The sequence below is a fragment of the Eumetopias jubatus genome, unplaced genomic scaffold, assembly GCF_037043125.1.
Source record: "Eumetopias jubatus isolate StellerSeaLion01/CBP00866 unplaced genomic scaffold, mEumJub1_p1.0 scaffold_7, whole genome shotgun sequence".
In the NCBI taxonomy this organism is placed as follows: domain Eukaryota; kingdom Metazoa; phylum Chordata; class Mammalia; order Carnivora; family Otariidae; genus Eumetopias; species Eumetopias jubatus.
The window spans coordinates 37450978-37473949 of record NW_028274813.1 but is presented as its reverse complement, the minus strand read 5'-3'; the positions used below and the strand labels follow the sequence as shown (position 1 = coordinate 37473949).

At 39.7% G+C, this 22972-nt stretch overlaps 1 protein-coding gene across 1 annotated transcript in view; it reads right to left on the bottom strand.

Annotated features, from left to right (window-relative positions):
* Positions 1–22972, bottom strand: part of KCNH5 (potassium voltage-gated channel subfamily H member 5) — a 302764-nt gene that overhangs the window by 28812 nt on the left and 250980 nt on the right. The window contains exon 10 of the mRNA XM_088025032.1: positions 17927–18123. Coding sequence (XP_087881158.1) covers positions 17927–18123 — 197 coding nt within the window. The remainder of the gene's footprint in view (positions 1–17926; positions 18124–22972) is intronic.

Below are 22972 nucleotides of genomic sequence, written 5' to 3'. Positions count from 1 at the left end.
AAAGGCAACTTTAACCTAAGATCAGTGTGAAGTTGAGTCTGGCTTTCCAACAAAAGCAGTCATTCCTTAGAACATCTAATACGGTATGGGGTGTTCAAAAGTCCCAAGTTCATCAGCTCTGTGAACAAGTATGAATTTAATACCTACGTGAAAAATAAATAAATAAAACGTTCAGAGAACTAATTACATATGCTTACTTTATTTTTACTTAAGCAATCCTTGGAAGAGGGACTTTGGTTAGAAGCAAGGGGCCAGAGAGAGCCTCGGAATAAAGGCTGAATGGGGGCTGAACATTGGTGAGGGGCTAGGATACTCATCACGGTCCATGAGAAGACAGACTGGATAATATTACTCCTGCTTCCCATATGGATCCTATGTCCCAGCACGGATGTGAGTGCCAGGAATGTCTAGGTAAAACATGCTGCACGCTTGGAACTATTCACAGTTTCCATACAGAGCAGCCATTTGCCTGGTCACCCTTATTGTCAGGACAGCTTCATTCATAATCTAAATAAGTCACCGTATAGCTGAGCCATTTTCTCTCTCTCCTTTTGGGGGATGGGGAGGTGATCACAATCCCCCATACACGTTAAAGTCATGCAGTGGCTCTCCAGTCCTACCATCCACGTGAATCACCTGGAGAGAATCCTTGCCCCCCATAACTGCTAACTGTGGTTTAGTATCTGAAGTGGGACCCAAGAATCTGCAACTTGACAAAAGCATCCAAGTGATTCTGCCGTCCTTAGTCTGCAATCCTCACTTTTTCCTATGGTCTGGTCTAAATCATCCCCCAAAATGTTCGTGGCCACAAGGCAACTCCTCCATGTTGCCTGCAATCCTTCAGGTCATAATCTCTTTGTCTGGAATTCCACTGGTAGAGATTGAATAGTCTTTTAAAGTGTAAATATACATATGTAATATGTAATATGTGCACTATATTGTGAAATATATATGTTATATGCATATATATTTTTTATATATTCATATGTATTTGTTATCAGTTTTATACATGTTATAATTGTATATAAGTGTTGTACATGTTATAAATGTTATATATTTTATGCATATGGATGTTATGCCTGTATGTTATAAATGATTCGTAAGCACTGTGATTCCACTTGTACTCATGAGGGGAGAATACAAATGAAGTGACTTCTACTAGGCTAATATTCCTAACATTTTCCTCCATCTTTCACTTCCTTTTCCCCAGAAAAGGAGCCATCTTTCTGGTTAGTGAGGTTGGAAAAAGAAGCTGAGCCTACCCATTTCCTCTCCCCTTTCTGAGGAGTCCTCTCTACAGAGATGGAGCATTTGGCCCATCTACTGAGGCACGAGTGTATCAGAGCAGGTTCTGCCATATTAGGGAAGAGCTTTGGTTTCCCAGCCAGACCAGTGCCTAGAGGGTAAATACACCTAACTCAGGGCTAACATGTAGAAAGTCCACTTGATAAAGCCCTAAAGCCAAATCAGCTTTCTTAGGAATAAGTCATATTTTGATCTGTTGGTTCCAAATATGAGCTGAACATAGGAATACTCTTATCTTGGATCCCTCGTACCTCCACAATGCCCCAAAAGATAGATGTCAGACTTGGCAGAAGAGTGGCTACCTCTAAGCTCTAAAAAGCTGTGTGGAGAATAAGGTTTATAGGGAGTAGGGATGGAGGAAAGATTAGAAGTTCCAGGAGGTGAGAGGAAAGTATGACTCACCAAAGGGAAAATATATGTTACAATTTTCTCGTGACTGTGCTCTGTTGCAGATTTTTTTTATAGCATTAACTTCTCTTCAACAAATTAAACAATTCTAGCCTTTTTAACCTTTTCCTAGAGATATTATTTAAGTTAGGGGAACATAAATCCACGTAATAATAACTATATTCAGTCCTCTTGTAAATAGGAGACACTCAAATATTGATTCAATCACCTGCCAAACATTTTTTGAACATTACAGTAGAAAATACTATAGGTGCAATGATTACATTATTCGTAATCTTTGGCCTCAAGTAGTTTACAATTTGGTGAGAACAATGGGCCAAAAATGAGTATAATCAAAGATTCAAGCAATAAGCTCAAGGAGCTACTATTCTAAGTTAACCAAAGCTTTGATGCAAAACTTGGTGCCCAGCCAGCCAGCAATCCTGAGAAGATTTCACTGAGCTGTAGTTTTTCCTGAAACTTTCTCTTATTCATGAGTTGCTCTTTTTTTAAATGATGCATTTTTCTTCCTGCATTTCTTTTAATTAATAACCCCGTGGAATATTTTTCATTAAAAACGAATTTTACCTTTTTTATAAAATGTCAAACATGAATAAAATGAGCAACTTTTTCTTGTAGGGAATATTATAAAAAGGAAAGATGAGCTCACCTTTTCTTTAACAGATCTGACTAGTGGTATGAGCTTGTTCAAGCAATATTTCTCTTTCTCTACATACGAGTGGCCTTTCTTTATTATGTTCTTTCACAAGCAGATGAATGGATGCAAATAGTATTTTTTTTTTAAAATAAGTCCTTCAGAGATGTCCTAATGTTAAAGGCAGGTGAAATTTAAAAATTTTATGAAAGAAAACGTAGTTGCCTTTCACTTCTAAAAGTGCAATGCAAATTTAGTTTCCGGTTCTAAATAAAAGAATGAACTTAGTTCTTGGTTTACTTGGTTAGCTACTGGGTTAATACAAGACACAGACAGAAAAGCTTTTTTCCATTTGTCCCAATGCTTTCCCTGAGTGTCACCCTTAAGGGAAACACATTTACATAGTTAACTGTTACTATAGCCACAGGGGCTTGGTTGGGAGGAGTAGTTCAATGGTGAGCAGAATGCTCAGACAGTCAAACTCTGATAGATATAATTCAGCATAAGTTTAGAACCTATAGTTAAAGTGCAAGTTTTTAGATCAAAGTACATTGGCTAATGCTACTCTTAGCATGCACAACAAAACAGAGCATGGACGTTGCTCATTAACCTAGGTTACAGAAATACAATCCATGAGCAAAAAGTGCCAAGAACTGGGCTTGACATCCCCAACTCCTGTCTGTTCCCTTAATATGTACCATCAAGCAAATCATTTCATCCAATGTTAGAGACCACAGTTGGGAGTTTACCCCTAACAGAAGTTATGCTAAATGTGTGGAGTTTAGAAAGAGGTAGAGATAGATACTGTTTTGTGTTAACAGAAGAAAGTAGGCATTTCCTCTGGGAAAACTCAACATTCTTTGGGGCAAGCGTAGAAATGTTTATTTCTGCAATTTTCAGCATATTTTACTGCTGTGTATGGAAGTCCTTGCCATTACCTATTACATTTTGTTTACAAGAGGGGGATTCTATCTTCTACAGAGATTAGACTGAGGTGCTTTGTTAACATTTCTTCTCTTATCACCAGTGACTGACAGCTGATACTGAGACTACAGCCCGACCTTCTCTTCCCATTAGAATTTTGGGAGAGGATCACGGGCAGCAGGCTAGCACTGCCATTTCTGAAATGCGTCCTTACCACTATCTTCATCTCCATCATCACTGGCACCATCACTGCCAACATTCACTAAAAGCTCAGGTGGGATAGTCTGTATGCACTTAACACAACAAGTCTGTGAGGTGGGTACTAGATCCTAAACCCCACGAAGACAGGGAAATCTCTGCTTTATTCACTCCTCGGTATTCTGCACTTAGAAAAGTGCCTGGCACTTCAGAAACACTCCATGGATATTTATTGGCTACTGTTAATTTCATTTTATATATGTATGACAGAGGCATCGTGATAAACTCATGTGCACAAGATCACCCACTTGAACCCGAAGCTGGCTTTCTAAGTCCTTACAAAGAGAGATGTTAGAACATTCCCTGGGAAGGAGTATAGATGCCCCTTGGCTATGAGTGTAAATAGGATCACTTTTATTTTTTGAATTGGGTAGAAGCTATGGCCCACTTCTGCCTACAGTTGTTTAAGAGTAAAGGAGCCATGTGTTTAGGACACGCTTTCTCCCTTTTCCTTCACCAAAACAACTAAAGATTTATTCTAAATTGAATGTCTAATTCTAGTGAAGAAATAATTCAAGTGCCTCCCGGAAATCCCAAATATTGCCATTTCCCTTTACTATTTTTGGACAAGTTTTAACCAGTTAAGATGTATTTGCTCACAGTAATCCAATGGCAAGTCTAAATTTTTCATGTTTAATTTCACAAAGAATTTTCTAATTTCTCGAAAGTGTAATCTTTGCAAATTCTTACTAAGTCTACATTCAAAACTATCCTAATAATTATCAGAATTTTTTTAAAAATAAATCAGATACCTCTTTTCCTGCGACTTTCCCCTCACTGCTTACTCCTCCATGGGTATCAGGCTCTACTACTAGAAAGGGAAGCAACACACATTGCTTGAAATCAATAAACTCTGCAATATTATTATTTATTCAATCAAGAAATACCAATGGAGTACTAGAGCACAAAGAACAGTTGGAGGTATGGGATAATAGACATTTCTCTATCTTTAATAATTAAGCTTAATAGCCAATGCATGAAGACAGGCCATCTATTGAATACACATAACCCTGCAAAGCAACATACAGTAAATATTGAAGAAAAATGCTACAGTGGTGCGTGGTACAGGAGTACAGAGAAAGGAGAGGTCACGTGGAGCTGGAACACAGGAGGAAAATGGACAAAGTGAGGACAGAGCTGATCCTTGAGGAAGGAGCCAAGATCACAGGATAAGGTGATTAGTTTCTTTTATAAAAGAGCAATTCAAGTTTCATAACGTATTTTTTTCCCAAGTTGCCTTCCATCTGTCTAAATTTTGATGATTTCACTGTCCCATATTTTAAAGATGTGATCTCAAATTTTTAGTTTAGAGAAAAGAGGTCTTTTTATATCTCAATATAGGAAAACCTTTGGCCTTGCTCTCCATTTAAAACAACCACTTTTGTTGCTGTATGAATGGCTATAGTTTGTCTTTATCATAGCCCTGGTCACTTACATTAGTTTGATTTTATTTTGGTGAGGTATTAAATGCACCTCTGATCTTTAATCAAAATTAATCAGCTGCATCTTTGACAGACTGGAAAACACCTGACTATTGAATTCTGCCACTAACTGAAATCTAAAATAGCAGTTTTCTAAATTGGTCATATTTTTCTGAAAGGGATTTGGACAAAATGAAAAAAATACCTGGATAATTTGAACTTCTATGGCATCAATGGCAAATTTATTTTTGGGATATGAATATATGGCCATGGAAAATACTGAGGTGCCTGTGCTTCCAGAAAGAAATTGATATGTTTGTTTTATAAAATTTACTCAAAAACTGGAAATTCAAGTGTCTTATATGCTGTTTGGCATAGTAAAGCCAGCTCACCCTCAAGCATCAGATACATTTTCATATAATTACATTTGTTGCAAGTCTTTTCTGCTGACAGACTTGTCTTGGGGGTTCTTTGAAATTTTAAAGTTCTCTCTCCCTCTCTCAGCATCGTTTGAGCTTCGTTTATGTTGTCAACCTCCACAGAATCGCTGGTTCACAATTAAAAACACCCTTCTAAAAGGAATGTGCCAAGTAGAATGGCCCAGGAACCCCAAAACAGAGATTTTTGAGCTTGGCAAAACAGCCAAATCCAAATCTCTCATAGTTTTCTCACCAGGGCAAACAGCCATTATTGCGACCTTCTCTACAAACCCTTGGGAGAAGTCAGCTGCATCAGAATAAAGGGACTGAGGCCCCGCCAGGCACTTTCTTTACTCCACAGGACCATTCCCACTCCCAGCAGCCTATGGAGAAAGTCTTCCTGGTGTATGATTACAGTAACAAGCCACTCGGTGACTGTCAGGTGTGGCAATGTGGCTATTAACAAGCTGGCAGTTGGCCTCATTTTATGGAGTCATAAATCCGGAAGGCTGGATCTGATCTCTTGTGCTTGCTTTTTGCTGGCACAGCAGACCCTTCCCCATGTAATAGTGCACTCTACAATGGCTAAGTGGGTCATTTGACATCCCACCTTCTGAATTTCCGAACACTAGGAAACACGCTTTTCTCACTCAAGAAGGGGTTATGTATCTTCCTGTCACAGGAAACTAACTTGCAAAGGACGTGTGTTACATATTACCCATCTAACCTGCTGGGATTATGCTGCCATTCACAACCACATTTAAAGCTATTGCTAAAGCACCTGTAAAAGAGGAAAGCAAATTCCTGGCCAGGGTCCAGTGCCCGGCATTACTTCTGTGTGCTGCTATTAGGGGAACCTAGCTGCTTCCGACGTGCAAAATGAGCGGTTACCATCTTTCCTCTGCAGTTTGCCTTCAAGATTGTGAGTTTCCTAAGGGACGGCGCCTCTGCTGAACTTCTACAACAGATGACATCACTCTCTAAAGGATCAAACTGTGGACACAGGGCAAACCCCAGTGAAATCAAATGCCAACTTCTGAAAGTGTTGGGTAAATCAAGTATAACCTGATTCAGAAAGAAGAGGTAGAAAATGAATGATTGTCTCTGGGAGAAATTACTGTAGCCTCACTGGGTCATCTGAGTGTCTCTGATTATTTGGTAGGATGACTTGATTTGATTCCTTTGGGGAAGATCACTTGATTGGAATGTCAAAATCTATGAAATGCACCTCTTAGATGGGGAAAAAAAATGGACATTCCAGGAAGACAAGATACTATTTTGGTCGTAATAGTTAACTATTAAGAATTCAGTCTAACCACAGAGCATATCTCTATTTTTTTATTTGCAAAATGTATATAATGCTCTAAAATGCTTTCTAGTCTACATATATTGATATATTTTAATGCAGTATTTATTTTACTTTTCTGGCAATAGTCTGAATTCACTATAAACATCTTGAAACCCCTCCTCTGAATAACCTTTTGAAATCTGTTGTAAAGTGTTACAAACGCTACTTCTCAGAATCAGCATGGAAACCTTTTGAATACATGTCTATTGAGCTCAATATTTTCTCAGGTTCCTAAGAGGATAGAAAAAGCTGAGTCAGTGGATTAAGCTCAAAAAGTGAAGGGAAGAAATCCCTATAAAGACAAACTCTGTAATCAAATTTAGATGTTGTCTTGGGGCCTGGGAAGGGAGGAACCCTCCAAAAGAGCTCTGCCTGAAAATATACTGAAATACAGATCCATGAACAGATCCAAACTTAACATTATATATATATATGTAAAATATATATAAGTAATATGTATACATATGTAAAATACACACCTATTATTATATACTACATATACAACCACAGAGGTGATCCACCGATTTCTTTTTCCATAACAGAGAAGGAAAAAGATACATAAGAAATTAGTATAGGGAAAATTGCATGTATTTGAAATTCAAACCAATACCAAAAGGAATTAGGAAAGCAACTATTACATACATTTCAGTCGTGATATTAATAGAAATCCTTGCTTGGTTCATTCAAAAGGAGGGTTTTCCTTTAAATGAAGATGGTGTGACATAGCACTGTACTTCCAAAGGCCCCTCATCAAACATCAATGGTTGAGAATTAAGAAGTGGTAGACACATGGAAATGAACAGTCTGGAATCCAGCTATGATGACCCTAGAAAGGCATTATTGCCAGGCAGGATTCAGCCCTAAAATAAAAACAAATGTTTCAAGTGGACGGTTGACTACTTTGAGGATTCCCAAGAAAAATGATTTATAAAATGTCTACCTTCTTACATTAGTTAAACAGTCTTCTGACTATACTAAAGGCTTATCCATTTCCCTCGTTTACTACTAGAATACATATTTTCTTGCAATAAAAATAAACTCTAGTTTTGAAAAGAGGAGCTATCAAACAGACAGTATAATCGACTGTCAAGTATGTTGGTAAATGACTGAATCCTGACCCCACTCTGAAACTTGGGAAACACTGTCCTTAAATAGTGCTTTGGAGGCATCACTGAAGAGTGAGGGATCTGTGAACCTAGTCCTGGTAACTAAATGTGGAAAAGGTTTTATTCTGGAAGCAGATCTGGAAGCGGATCAAGAGAGCCCTAAATAGAAGCAGCTTAAGGAATCAAAAGACTGCATAATTAAGTCTCTGCTTCCTCTAAATGCACATGATAAACTTCTGGAATTGCTGAAAGTCGGCCTATTTAACCCCCATCAGTGGAATGAGAGCCAGTTTGGAGCGGAGACATGGAGGCTGGAACCTCAGAGCGGCGATCAGCCGTGTGGCCACAAGCAAGTCACCTCACCTCTCTTAGCTCCCTTCCCTACAGTGTCGATTTGAAGCTCAAACGAGACAGAGTCTGTATTGTGTAAACTGCAAGGCAGCGAGCTCCCTTGGTCTGGAGGGGAAACTTCTACAAGCCGCAGAACGGAAGCAGAGCTACTGGTGCCTGGGCATTCACAGTGAATCTGCAATCCTGATGATCAGCTAAGAGAATGAAAACTGTAACTGCCCCCTGCTCACATCCAAGGGTGTAGGCAGACTCTTCAAAGGAAACTGAGCAAAAGTTTGTTCTTCAAAGTCCTTTTGAATGAGAGGAAGGTACTGTTCTGAGGATCACAGCCCCTGGCATCAGGTGATCTTAATGCACGCGATGATGTCAAGATTGCTGTACTCGGAACGTGCTGGAGAGACCGCTGCCTTGTGCAGAATCTGCCGGCATACAGGGCTCAACTCTAATTGTGATTTAACACTAATTAGTAATGGTCCTTTTCATAATCCTATTTCATAAGGCTCTTTGCCAAAATTGTCAAGGGTATCATTTGTTTTTCTGGATGACAGTGATTATTCCAGTCAGTGAGGATAAAAACTGTGCTGGCCGGTTATGTCTGCTTCCCTTTGCATTCATTCACCGAATCACTCATTCAACGACACAGCGGGCACTATTCTGCTCATTGGCAGTGAAGAGAGCACAGAAAATACCTACTTTAAGGAGCTCATTGGTGAGTTGAAAGAACAAAAATGTATATAGGAAACCAAAGTACCATGGTCTGGGCTAGGAGAGAAGCATAGAGTCTACAGAATACTTTGGAGTTTTAGGGAGACCATATTAGCTTTTATTCCAAGTGTGGACAGTGTTTGAGTGATGTCTTTTTAATGGGATGACAAAAGTTGAAGGCTTGCGGAATGAATGTACTCCCATATTTTGTTTCAGCTGCTATGTCAGGGTGGGAGAAAGGGGAAGAAAAGAAAGTGGTGAAGTTGGAACTGCCCTTACAACAATCCTAGAGTCCTTCTTCGAAGATACCAGGACTGACCCCTGAGAAACACGTAGTCTGCAGCATGTGTCCACCACGCAAGTCCTCAAAGCCTGTTCCCTAGCCGATTCCAGTCTGTTTTCCATCCATAGAAGGTAATTTGTTAGAAATGCTTCACTGCTTACAGCAAAAAAAAAATTCTGTGCCACTGGATTCACCGGGATAAGAATGCTTTCTGGAAAGAACAACAGTTACTGAGCTCTGAGCCTGTGTGAACACAAGAGTGAGCCTAACCCACTGTTTCTTAGTACTGTAACATTAAAATACAGGATCGGTGCTCTCCCTAGCCATAACATGACCAGCTGGCTTCTGCTACTCTCACCACTTAAGAAAAGGGCCATTTGTGGGAAAGGACGCTGGCTTTATGGGGTGAAAGGGATAAGTACCTCCGTGTTCTGTTTTTCCAATTTACAACGTGTATTCATCATTCTTGGGGGAAATTTGTCTACATTTAAATGAGAATCCTTTCTTAAATCACAGTAGGAGCCCAAGAATGTTTTGCTAGTATTGATAATCATGCATCGCCTCAACGTTACAAAAATCAGTCCTGAACGCTGATGCTGCTGCGTATCCCCGGTAATGCAGACCTAGTTCAGCTGTAAGTTTTGATTTTAGAATACTTCTCAAAGTTACTCCTTCATATTTAATTTAAAAAAATGGGGTTATTGCGTCCTTCTCCCAAATTCATATGTTTAAGCTCTAACCCCCAGTGCGGCTCTATCTGGAGATGGGGCCTCTAACTGAACAGTTATGGTTAAATGAAGTCATAAGGCCGGGTCTCTGCTCTATCAGGATTAATGTTCTTATAAGAAGAGACATGAGAGAGCTCCTTCTTTCTTTCCTCAGATGCATGCACAGAGGAAAGGCCGTATAAGCGCACAGCGGGAAGGCAGTCATCTGCAACCCAAGGACAGAACTCTCACCAGACACCAACCCTACTGGCACTGTGGTCTTGAACTTCTGGTCCCCAGACTGTCAGATAATCCCTTTCTGTTTAACCACCCAGTCTGTGTTATTTTGTTATGGCACTCTGAGCAGATTAATACAAGGGATACATTAATACCGTTAGCAGGTCCTGGATTAGCTTGTGTCTGAACTACAGAGATGTTCAGTAAAAAGGAGTATAAACTAGGAGCAAGATGGGTCTCCGAGGCAACGTCTCTTTGAGACCACGACTAAGAGCAAGTTTGGCATCACTTTTGATCAATGTCCAAGGGGATCCACTCCATCACAATAGTAGATGTACAAGGAACATTTTCTCTGCGGCCATTTGGCTTAGAAATTTTCACAACACCAGCAACAAATTCAGCAGAGCCACAGAATGAAAAGAAAGACACATAGTTCTCTGGCCATGATGACTCAACCTGGAACTACAGAGGGGTTCACACTCATTAATATAATAGATATGGCCTTTAAGAGGGAAGCCCAGTTTACTACCCAGTTTTCGGCCCATACTGACACTGTTCAATCGTAACTATTTTTTTTTCTTTTCAAATTTCAGTTAGCAATCTCTTCATTTGAGTTTTGGAATCGACCACATGGCATTCTTCATTCTCATTCCTAACAGAGTCATTCTCGGTACCACCAGCTCATTCCCTCCCTGCTTCCTGCTGTCGGGTCTCAAATTTTCCCAATTCTATATGGAAATACTTGTTTTTCTTTTATTTCTTCCTTCCAATCATTCTTCCTCCCTCTCCCTCTTCCCCTTTTTTTAATCAACTAACAGCTTTAGCACTAATGTCACTCTGGGCAGTAAACTCATCAATATTTTTTTTCATAACTTCTAATGTGAAAATGCTAGACTCTTAAGAAAATAACTCAAAATAGATGGAAAAAATAGGAGTTTTGTTTAATGTGGGAAGTTTTCTTTTTATACATGTTTATACTAACTGCTGCAGCAGCCCGTATATTTCTAAAAAGTACTGGCCCAATAGCAGAGAGTACATCAGAACCACAGGATTATCAGCAAGGCAGTATTTCACCATATTCAGTAACACCTCTCGACCAATGCTGACATGTAAGTTACAAGGTTTACTAAAAATGAGACCCTTCACAATGCAAGCAACGTACCTGCTGTGGCCACACCATACACATTGGCTCATAGAGACATTGGGAGTCCTGTTCACAGCTCTGAACACTGCCTACAGGTTGGTTTGGGGGCTCCACTGTTGGTTTTATCCCAAATCATGGTGTGAAAAACACTAAAATCAATCTATGAATCACATGCAAGCTCAGGCCATCCACCCTCCTTTTTCCCTGTTAAAAATGAACACAATCAAGTGTTGCATTTTACTCACAATCTTCTACACAGGGCTTGTAAATGAGGCTAACCTGTAAAAATACCAGCAGCACAGAATTCAAAGGATTTCAATTCCCATCCCAGCTCTGATGCTAATTTGCTAAGCAAACTTGAGCAAGTCATTTAATTCTCTGGGTCTCGGTTTTCTCATCTGCAAAGAAAGTAAGTTGGACCAGGTGATCTACAAGATCCTTCCTTCCTCTAGAACATTATTCTGTTTAAAATGAAATCCTGGGGCGCCTGGGTGGCTCAGTAGGTTAAGTGTGTGCCTTCGGCTCAGGTCATGATCCCAGGGTCCTGGGATGGAGCCGGCATCAGGCTTCCTGCTCAGCAGGAGGCCTGCTTCTCCCTCTCCCCCTCCCCCTGCTTGTGTCCCCTCTCTCACGTGTCTCTCTCTGTGTCAAATAAATAAATAAAATCTTTAAAAAAAAAAAGAAATCCTAATGCCAATGTCATCATCACCTCCTAAAATGTCTCCTTGTGTCCTCCTTGGGATGAGTTGGATTCATCTCCTCTCCCCCCGCCCCCACTGTGTACCCTAAATGAAACCCTCACGTAACACTTATGGGGCTCTGTTAGGATTTGACTCTTTGCTAGACTGCAGGCCCCTAGAGAGCAGGCACTGGGTCTTTTATCTCTGTGACCCCCTAGGTAGGTAGTAGGGTCGTGATGGATATATATTGATATACACTGAGCCCGCCAATACTTTCTGGGCCACACTTTGTCAAAGGGTCTTGTCAGAAGAAGTACCAAAAACAGAAATAAAACTCCTTATTCCTCTTATCTAAATAGTCCATCTGGAGGAAAACATGTTCATGCTAGCTTGAAAGTGGAGGAAATATTTAGAAATAACTCAGAACCCCAACCATACTTAATGTAGCTATAAGTAAATGCTGAGCACAGACCACACTGTTTGAATAAACAGTGTGGGCACCGTGAGCCACTCTCACCCGTTAGCCTGGCGGGAACCCTCCTGAAACCCAAGTTCCCAGAAGCCAGCCAGCCAAGGGCTCACTTCATAAGCAGGTCTTTCAAAGCACAGCAGTCAGACCTGCTCTGTTAACTCTTTTTACACAGAGGATAAACTTCACTGCATCACAGCTCAGCAGAATGAGCAGAAGTGCACTAATTACTTTAAAAGTCTGATTAAAATCCTTTGAAATGTAGATATCACCTGTGCTGGGTGTGCCACTTGCCTTTTCAGACCTGCACCTGAGGCTTGGTCCTCAGCTTGAGAAACATCATTTTATCATTCCAGCATATTGTGTTTTCCATTAACTAAGTAAATAAATACATTCAGTCAGCAAGTGAGTCAACCTTCCTCTGCTGCTCTCCTACACCTTTTCTGAATATGTTTAAACTTAGTGAAAACTATGGAATTGTGTTCTTATTGGAAAAAACACACCAACCAGTCCTTTTGTTTAACTAAGTCCAGTTTCTGACTGTACTACAGGGGGTATTAATCTCTAGCGGTCCAGTAAAGCCTGTGGAACAGGCCTCAATTCAGAAAAGTTGTTTTAAATGCACAAAATAAAATACATAGTATTGCAAATGAAAAACATTATATTGAAATTCAGTTACCAAAATATTAAAAAATAATTCACAAAATAGTGGGGTGCCTGGTTAAGTCAGTTAAGCATCTGCCTCCGGCTCAGGTCATGATCCCAGGGTCCTGGGATGGAGCCCCACCCCAGGCTCCCTGCTCAGCGGGGAGTCTCCTTCACCCTGCGCTCATGCTCTCATGTGCTCTCTTTCTAAATTTTTTTTAAAAAATCTTAAAAAAAATTTCACAAAATAGTAATCTATGTACTTTTTTTTAACACAATAGCCTTATCTTAGGATCACGTCTGTAATAACTATGATAATTATTAAGTAGTGATGAGCCTAAACACTTCAACAAATACAATATAATATGAACATTTCTATGATTTCTTTTGGTACTTCAACTAATACTGTAGTTTGTTACCAACCTTCATAATTGAAGGAAAAGCTACATTTCACTTAGAAATTAAAGAAAATAAAGATGTAATAATTTTTCTTATCCAAATTCACAGGCTTCAGGTAAAAATTTCAGGCTTCTACTATCATGAGATCAAGAGTTCATGAACTCATTCCATTTAGTTCACAAACATTTGGACCAAGAGCAAGCTGACTTGCTTTGTTTGACCATATTCTTATAAAAAAGAAAAACAAACAAACAAAAAACACAAAGCAAGTTAGTTACCAAACTAATGTGATTTTGCATAAAAATTCATACTTCTGTCTTCTCTGAGGAAAAAAAATAGGCAGACCAAGCAACACTGGGCTGGCATTCCACAAAGGCAGGGTGCAACCAGACCGAGTAGCAGCCAGCCCTTCTACAGATGGTGTGAACTCTAGTTTTCAACGGCCATGTGAGTCTGGCCTCCCTCGTGGGTGTTACTGACCTGGCTTCTGCAGCCACCTCTGCTGTGTGGCATTTTCCATCTCATGAAAACCTCTGAGTGGCAAGTGGTAGATTTGCTTCCTAATACAAGGGGAGAGGATTCTGTGTGCATACTCATTGTCCTCCCTAGCTAACTTCCAGTCTTCTCCTTTCAGCAATGGACACCCTAAGGCCCGTGAGAGCCACCAGTTTATGTAGTTTTAGTAAAGCACAACTATGCTCAATTATTTACATACTATCTTTGGCTGCTGTGATGAACTGAATTTTATTCCCCCCAAATTTATATCTTGAAGCCCTAATCTCCCAATGTGATGATATTTGAAGAAAAGGTTTTGGGGAGCCAATTAGGTTTAGATGAGGCCGTGAGGGTGAGGTCCTCATGATGAGATTACTGCCCTAATAAGAAGAGGTACTCGAGAGATCTCCTTCTCCCTCTCTCCCTCCTTCCCCCTTCTTCTCTCTGTCCCTTTCTGTCTCCTAACCCTAACCCCAACCCTAACTCTCTGTCCCTTCCCTTTCTCTCTCCCTCCCTCACAGCCATGTGAGGACACAGGGAGAAGGCAGAGGTCTGCAAGCCAGAAAGAAAAGAGCTCTCGCTGGTACCCGATTGGGCCCAGCACCTTGATCTTGAACTTCTCAGCCTCCAGAACTGTGGGGAATAAATTCCTGTTGTTTAAGTCTAGTATTTTGTGAGGGCACCCTGAGCTAAGACAGCAGCTTTCACACCATGGCAAGCTTGAGTAGTTGAGACAGAGGCTCTGTGGCCCTCAAATCCTAAAATATCTACTGAATGGTCCTTGATGGTCCTTGACAGAGAAAGTTTGCCAACCCCTGCTCTAGTTATTGGATGAAATTATAGTTCTAGTTCTAGAATTTTTATAGAGAGGAACTTAAGGATGGTTAGTGGGAACTATGTTGGCATAACAAATCTCTTATTCTTCCGTAATGGAGATGGGGGGCAGGGGAGACAGGCAGCTAAAGTGCTGCCACATCCCCCACTACTGCAACCACCAAGAATCCCACACCATGCAAAGCTCTCCACCCAGCCACCACACCCGCTCATGTGGCCAGAGCTTTAATCTGTGACAGCTGAAAATCCGGGTTCCAAATCTACTCCCCCAGCTTACTAGAAACACATCCTTAATTAGTGGTTCTGATAGCTATGATATCAAGAGCATACTAAGGACATGGTTTTGATTATACAACTCACAACAAATATCCAATTCACAAAAAATACTCAATGCAAGAATGCTTGCAGTAATAGCCATAAGAACAAAATACCCTTGTATTAATAGCTCCATGGGGAACGAAGTGAAAGTGACTGAGCACATGAGAAACTATAAATGGTTGACAGTGTGTCTGTGGAATATTGTCGTGGAAAAAAAATACCAAGTATTTTGGCAAGCCAAAGCAACATGGTAGCATCAAAGATCTGTGTTTTAGAATCAGACAGAGATGGATTCAAATCCAGACACTGAGCCATAATTTCTTTGGCAGCCAGCTGTCCCATTCTCAGAACCTCAGCCTCCTCATCGATGAAATGGAAGTAAGGTACCTCATCTGTGGGTTACTGAAATTTTATAAGGTCAATTATTATATATAAAATATGTTGAGGTGCATGGCTATAAAACAGGCTCTCAAAATGGTAGTTATTCTCACGAGTCATTGGAGGATATTTTCTCAGTGTTTTTTTTTTTTATGAGAATACTTTTTTTTCTCCTGAGAATGAAGTGACACTGACTGACAGTACACCTCTCCCCACATTTCGCCTAGTTATTGAGACCATCCATCAATTGAAGAAGGGCTGGAATTATTAAAAAATAAAAACATGACACAGGTTGTGACAGGGAGCAGGTTATAAAGGGAAGAAGCCATTTGATGTAACTTGTGCACCAGCACCTGCAGAGGCAGGAACACCATCCACACAGGGGCACTGGGCTGGTGCAGTCGGTTGAACGTCCAACTCTTGGTTTCGGCTGAGGTCATGGTCTCAGGGTTGTGGGATCGAGCCCTGTGTCAGGCTCCACGCTCAGCAGAGAGTCTGCTGGAGATGGTCTCTCACTTTCCCTCTGCCCCCTGCCCACTCTCTTTCTCTCTCTAAATAAATAAATAAAATCTTTAAAACACACACACAGAGTTTTCTGTCTCTAGCTTCTCTTCCTATCAGAGGTATGTGCACTCTCCATTCATTACAATGTGTGTGTGTGTGTGTGTGTGTGTGTGTGTGGTGTGCATATGCTCAGATGTGCAAAAGAGAAAATAAAGAAGCGAGAGAGCTTTGTGACGAACTCATTCTGAAGAACCAATATTTATTTTCTACTGGTGAGTTATCTTAATTATCCCTCTTTGAGACCTTGCACTGCAAATATATCAGTTGGTTATTTGATATTAATCCCCTGGGCCTGAGCTTCCTCATGTGTTTTGAAAGGAAAATAACTGTCCTTTTTTTTACACAGGAATATTATAAACATCAGATGAGATACTGTGTAAACATGCTTCAAGGAAGACAGCGACAAATAAGATCTGTCCTGAGGACCATAACGATGATGGATAGGGGTTTCGGTAATCTTGTGGTATGTGGGAAGACGCCAAAGCTGGCAAAATTTATATTGGAGAAGACTTGATAAGATATGAGTTTCAAATATCTAACGGGCTGCCTTGTAGAAGAGGAATTTGTCACTGGGGAAGGTAGAGTACAGACCAAAGGAGACATATTTTTACTTAAACGAGACTCCACACTCCCTAACGAATAAGCAACAAAGTTCCACAGTTAGTTCCTATCGGCAGCCCCCTTCCACGTCCACCACTACCTTAACTTTCAATTACTAGTACAAATATGTGTTTCACTTATTTGTGTTTCATAGAATATTCACACTTGGCTTAAGCATAGGGACTCACACCTTAAGCACAGGGACTCTATTTTGTCTCTGTGCTTGCAACAACTCTTTACATATTGTCTAGCAGGTTGTGGATCCTCAATACCCATTTATTATAACAAAAATAGAAACCGAAAATGCTATACAAATATAGATCCAACACTGTGACACAGCTAGTACGAATAGGACTCCAGAAGTCCTGTCCTCTCCCAGGACCCCCCGTAGAGAATTATAATGATTTGCTTATGTTCATTTCTATGTTGCTACAGCAGAGATGCTGATTTATCTCTTGGCTTGATTTTTCTCCTCCCTGTTAACTAAAGAGAAGGTCCTATTTAAGGGGCCAGTGGGAGGGAAGGCTTGTTATTTCAAAATACTGCACCATAGATGGGCAATCATTTTAGATGAAATTCCTTAAGTGCAGTTGTCCAAGTGTGTATTTCATTCTTGGCAATAAAAGAGCCCTAGCTTATGTCCAAAGACCTATAAATCATAGCTAGGAGATTTCTTTAGGCAAATTAAATTTGTGTCACACTCATCAATAAAAAAGAAAATGGCCATGAATATTATAGTTGCAGCAGCAGTGCAAAGTTAAGAGCTGCTATACCTATTTGTAGGGTATGTCAGTGTGGCTAATTATTTTTTTAAGATAGTGTGCTTCGAAAGAATTCACAGGGAATAAGCTTTATGAACTGATCATTAAATGAGAAAGGGTGTTTATAATAGAGTCAGGAATATAAAATAAGCAACCAGCTTGATTAACCTTACCGACCTACAAAAAAAAAACCCACATAATAAACTAAGAGACACTCATGTTATTTTTATGGCAGTTATTATAAACCTTAAGAACTAATTAGGTTATAGTACAGTTTGTTTGTTTCTCTTCAACTCTGTTTTTCATTTTACACTTAAATTATAAAGATTCAAGTCTTTAACCATATACTCAGGAATCCCCTACCCCTTAAAAAGTAAACAAAATATAAAGAAAGGGAAAGAAAATTATGTCACTTTACATCGATGAGAATGTACGAGTGCAAAATGAAATACCTCTTGCACTTCTCAGCTAATAGAGCATGACATATTAACCCCATCGATTCTAATAAGGGCAAGTGGATCCACATGACATACCCGTTTCCTCAGATTGCAAGTAAGAGTGAGATTCCTTGAGAATGAGTTTGCAAAAGCTGTATAAAAGTCCAGAACTTTGAGCAAGGCTTCTCGCTTGATGATGTGGAGGTCACAGTATGTCAGTGCTCGGACATTGGCACATGCGTGAGCCAGGGTGGTTTCCTTCCAGAAGATGTCTCCGAATACATCACCTTTCCCTGGAAAATAGTATAAGATATGGATTCAACTATCTACACTAGTTCTCATCCAAATCACTATTTTTATTCAGATTCATATATGGTATTGATCTACTAGCATAATTTAGAGCCTGAGTGGATAACCCCATCCAAATGCATAGAACAATGCATAACACTTTCATATAATCTGTAAAGTAACATCACCCTGAATTCAGTTCTCGGTGGAAATCCAGAGAGTTATGAATAAATGAAATCCAACAGAGAAGCCAAAAATCTCGTTTTAACAAATAGTTTCATTATCCCCTGCCATCATAACTTTTCCCATTCTGACTAGAAGGAGCAAAGGTGACTTTTTAGTTTCATTCTTTCTTCTGCTCCTTCTGTAGAGATGACAGTAGACTGCAATAGACAAGGATCTACTGTTATAGCCTTTATAAATCTGGAACTGATTCGACATATATTAAATATGCATTATTCAGCAACTAAGTCTTGTGCTCCAGGCAGATGAATACTGGCCATGACTTATTCCTCAAGGATGCCTTTCCCTCTCCCCTGAGCCAAACTCTATGCCTCAGGGCCCAGCCCAGGGAGGAGGGGGTGCTCCCCATCACAACTACAAAGCTTCAGCTGCTGAGTAGGGGAACACATGGAGACTCAAGTTTGTTATGCTATTAACAGTTCCATAAAGAGTGCTATACTGTAGTAAAATGTGGATATCTTTTTAAAATTCTGCAAATCACCCAGAAATCAACTCTTCACTTCGGAGCACCATCCACTGGTGACCTGAACTCCACAGTTCACCACCCCAAATCAAGAGTACTTAGTTGCCCAAACAAGGTGGGGAATAAGGAACACCCAGAGGTAAAGTGTCAAAAGAACTTTCTGCAGAGGCAGTTCCATGAGAGCCCCTGGCTTCTGAAGTCTCCTCAACTGCGCTCTCTGTTCCTCTGCAGGAAAGGGAAAGTTTGGGAATGGAAAAAACAAGGAATCTATCCAGGCAGGAAAGATCTTCCGGAAGGCACTATGCCAAAGACTTATGCTTTTGACATGCTAACCACAGAGGTGAGTAAGTATCTGCTCTCATCATGAAGACTGAAGTGAGAACTAACAAGAAAACAGGAATAAGAAAGGCATCTTACAACACTTCAGGCCAGGCTAGACGAGCAGAGAGAAAAGATAACATGTAACCAGAGAAATGAGAGAGAGAGAGGCAGAGAGACTGAGGTTGAGAGAGTGACATTACAGACTCTTGCCCACATAGGCAGTTTGGAAATCCTTAGAGAACCACAAGCCACTCTGGGATGGAAAGAGAAAACATGCATATTATTGAGAAAGTGGTTAAAACTACCATGTAATCATCTGATCAGCATAAAATAACCATAATGGATATTTAATTTATCTTGAGCAATCTTACTTGTTTCTGGACACTCCAAAATTTTCTTTTAGTTAGTGACACTGACCAAGATTCAACTAACTGTCTGATAGCCATGCATTCATCCAAGGAAGGTTAATTAGAGACCTCCGCTGGATAATTCTGCTCCCAGCATCGAAACTCGCATTACATAATAAGCAATATTAATTGTCTTATGACATAGAATTTCCATTAGGATACACAATATATCAACTGGATATTGATCTAATCAATCATTTTTAAAGTGTGTTTGCTCTATCCAGTTGTCCATATCATCTTATAGTCACTCAATTCACAATAAACTTCTATGACTCTTCCGGAAGATGTGTCTTGTAAATCAGTTAATTTACCAGCCACAGTAGAGCTGGCTAATGTTCTTCTTCAAGGAATACTATGCACATTTACACCAAGGTTGTGGAGGCATGGGATTATGTGCAGAATATCCAATAACTGCACAATTTCAGAATTTCAAGGCTGGGAACTCGTGTTCATCTTCATGGCTATAGAATATTTGATGCTAGTTTTTAGGTCAGCTCTCACTGGATGCAAGTAGTCTCAGCTATAAACATTTCAGAGCTTGAGAAAACTAACCTTCCCCCAAAGCCCTAAAATTAGTAGAAAAGTTCACACTCAACATGAAAGTTGTTGTTTGGTCTATTTATATTTTCTCAGTTCTTTGCATCAAGTCTTATATAGTATTTCACTTTGAAACCACAGGAAACAGGATTGGAAAACAGGAGCAAATGTTTCAGATTCATCGACTAGGAAACTGGAAAATGTCAAGACAAAACAGAGGCGACACGTTACAACATAATTAAAGGAGCAATGCGGACCATGGTATATTTAGGGATGATGAGCCCCTGAAAGCTAGCTAGCTTTCCTGAAAAGCTAGCTAGCCCCTGAAAAGCTAGCTTTTCAGCCAAAGCTTTTTAAAAAATTTGAAACACATTATTTGATGAGTTAATGAAATGGATTAAACAAATGCATAAAAATTATCTCGGTTCTTCATCAGTGAATACAGCCAATGAATCCCTAAAAATACAGCATTCAAAACTTAGGTCGTTTCCTGTGGGGTGCAGTGATGATTTTTCTACAGAGTGGACCTAATCCCTGTATTCACTTTTATTTTTTAGTCAGCCCTTCACTATGACTGACTTTCGCAGTAGGTTCATAAACTTTATTATGAATACATAGGCATAAAAATATTCATTTATAAATGAACACTATGAGTTTTAGAATTATATGATTTTTAATGGACTTTGACTATTATCAACAGCAAGTATCATTCGGTAATGTTTTAAAGGAAAAGAAGAGAAAGAACAAGGTGATAAGTGTTAAAATTAAGAAATTGTATAGGTGTATTAGAATAGACTCTCTTAAAACGTTTAGAATTGGGGATGCCTGGGTGGCTCAGTAGGTTACGTGTCTGCCTTCAGCTCGGGTCACGATCCCAGGGTCCTGGGATCGAGTCCCGCATCGGGCTCTCTGCTCAGTAAGGAGCCTGCTTCTCCCTCTCCCTTTGCCTGCTGCTACCCCTGCTTGTGCTCACTCTCTCTCTTACTGACAAATAAATAAATAGAATCTTTAAAAAAAAACAACATTTAGAATTAATGCCTGCCAATCTTCAGTGATGTCCAAAGTCATTCTGTTCAAAAATTATAATGGATACAAACTGGAAGACACTTTTAGAGAAGCAAATAATTCTTACCTACTAAAAAAAAAAAATCACTGATTTAGCTTATAAATTTTTATTTACACAAAGAGTGAGCCAAATAGCTCTAAGTAGATGTAAAAATAGAGTTTCCTAACATCGATAAGGGATGAAGGTAGGGAAGGAGAGTGGGAACAAGACACTGATGTACGGTAGGTGTAAGACAGTTGGGAAAATGCAGATGAAGCTTTCTGTAAGTGGAGGTAGTGACCTCAGGAAAAAACAAGAGCAGTAAGACAGCCGGCCAAGTAGCCCCATCCTGTTGAGAGAAGTCAGCACTTAAGGGAAGGGTGGAGCATTCAGCGTAAAAACTGGGACAAGTCACAAGGTCAGAACAGACTGAAGGAATGGAGAAATAAAGTCCACTTCTTTAAGGAAGAAACTGCAAAGATTTGTGGCCATTCTTGCAATCCCGCAGCATCCTTGAAATTTTCATTTCCACTTTAATACCTACCAACTAGGTGGATGTGAAACTCTTCCAGGACCCAGACGAAAGACCTGTGAGCAGAATTTAAGATCCCCGTCTTGGGTTCTTCAAGTTCCCAAGATTCACACTCTGAGCCAGTTCTCCCTAGTTCTCACCACCTGCCTGGTGGTAAACTTGTCACTATGAGGATCGTAATTTTAGATCCTTAATGGCTGATTAACCATCTTATACTCAGGTAATATTTGGTGAAGCATTCTTGTAATATACACTGGTATGGCACTTAACAGTGTGGTTAGAAAAACAATTTTTTTTTAATAAAAGGAAACACATTGGGGACATTAATATAGGCCCTACATTTTCTGTCAGGATTAAACCAAATAATTGTATAGTTTCAAAATTCTATTTAAAAATAGTTATGACCTGGGGTGAATCACCCGATACTGCAGAGCCTCAGCTTCTTCATCTGTAAGATGACCACAGTTAAGGGCTCTCTTCACAGAGTTAATTAAACTATTTGACGTAATAATGCATATAAAATAATGAGTACTCAATAACTATGAGTACCCAAATCAGATTCTCAAAGGGGCTAAAGTACACTTTTTTAAATATACTTTTGATAAATATTAAAATCAAAATGTATGCATGGATTTTAAACTTTACTTAAGCATGGGGAGGGGGCTCATTTACTAACTACAAAAAATTTTTAAGCCCCCTTTAACTCTTAAATGTTTATTTTCTAATTAAATTAATTCTGACTTGCAGAACTATTTATTCCAGTTGATGAGGAAAGTGATGCCGCTTTCAGGAATCAAAGCGAAGTCCCCTTCCATAGATACAATTTCAAGTTTTCCTACTGTGGCCAATGACCATGGTATAAATTAGATTCTTTCTTGATACTGGGAGTTCCTGATGAAGAACAAGGAAGGAGGGTTTTATTAAAGAGTGTTAAGTGACTTGAGATATTTAACATTTGGCCCACCATATTCTCCTTTTTCAAAGTACCTAATTAATAGTAGGAAAATGTTTTCTCAATCCATAATAGATCTATGCTAAAGCTAGAATCTTAGGGAAATGCATTTTACTATAAGCATTTAGAGGAAAGAGAAACAGAGGGTAGTCAGTATTTCAAGATAAAACATAAAGAAAACAGCAACAGAACACAACATAGTTTTCATGCGTACCCTGAACAAACTCAGTGATGAAAAGGGCTTAATGGCAAAATAAAGTGCTAGCTAATCTGGATAATTGAACCTTGCTGAGAACCTATTTAAGGGGTCCTATCACAGATGACAGAGAGACAAAAATGAGCAAGATGTTTCAA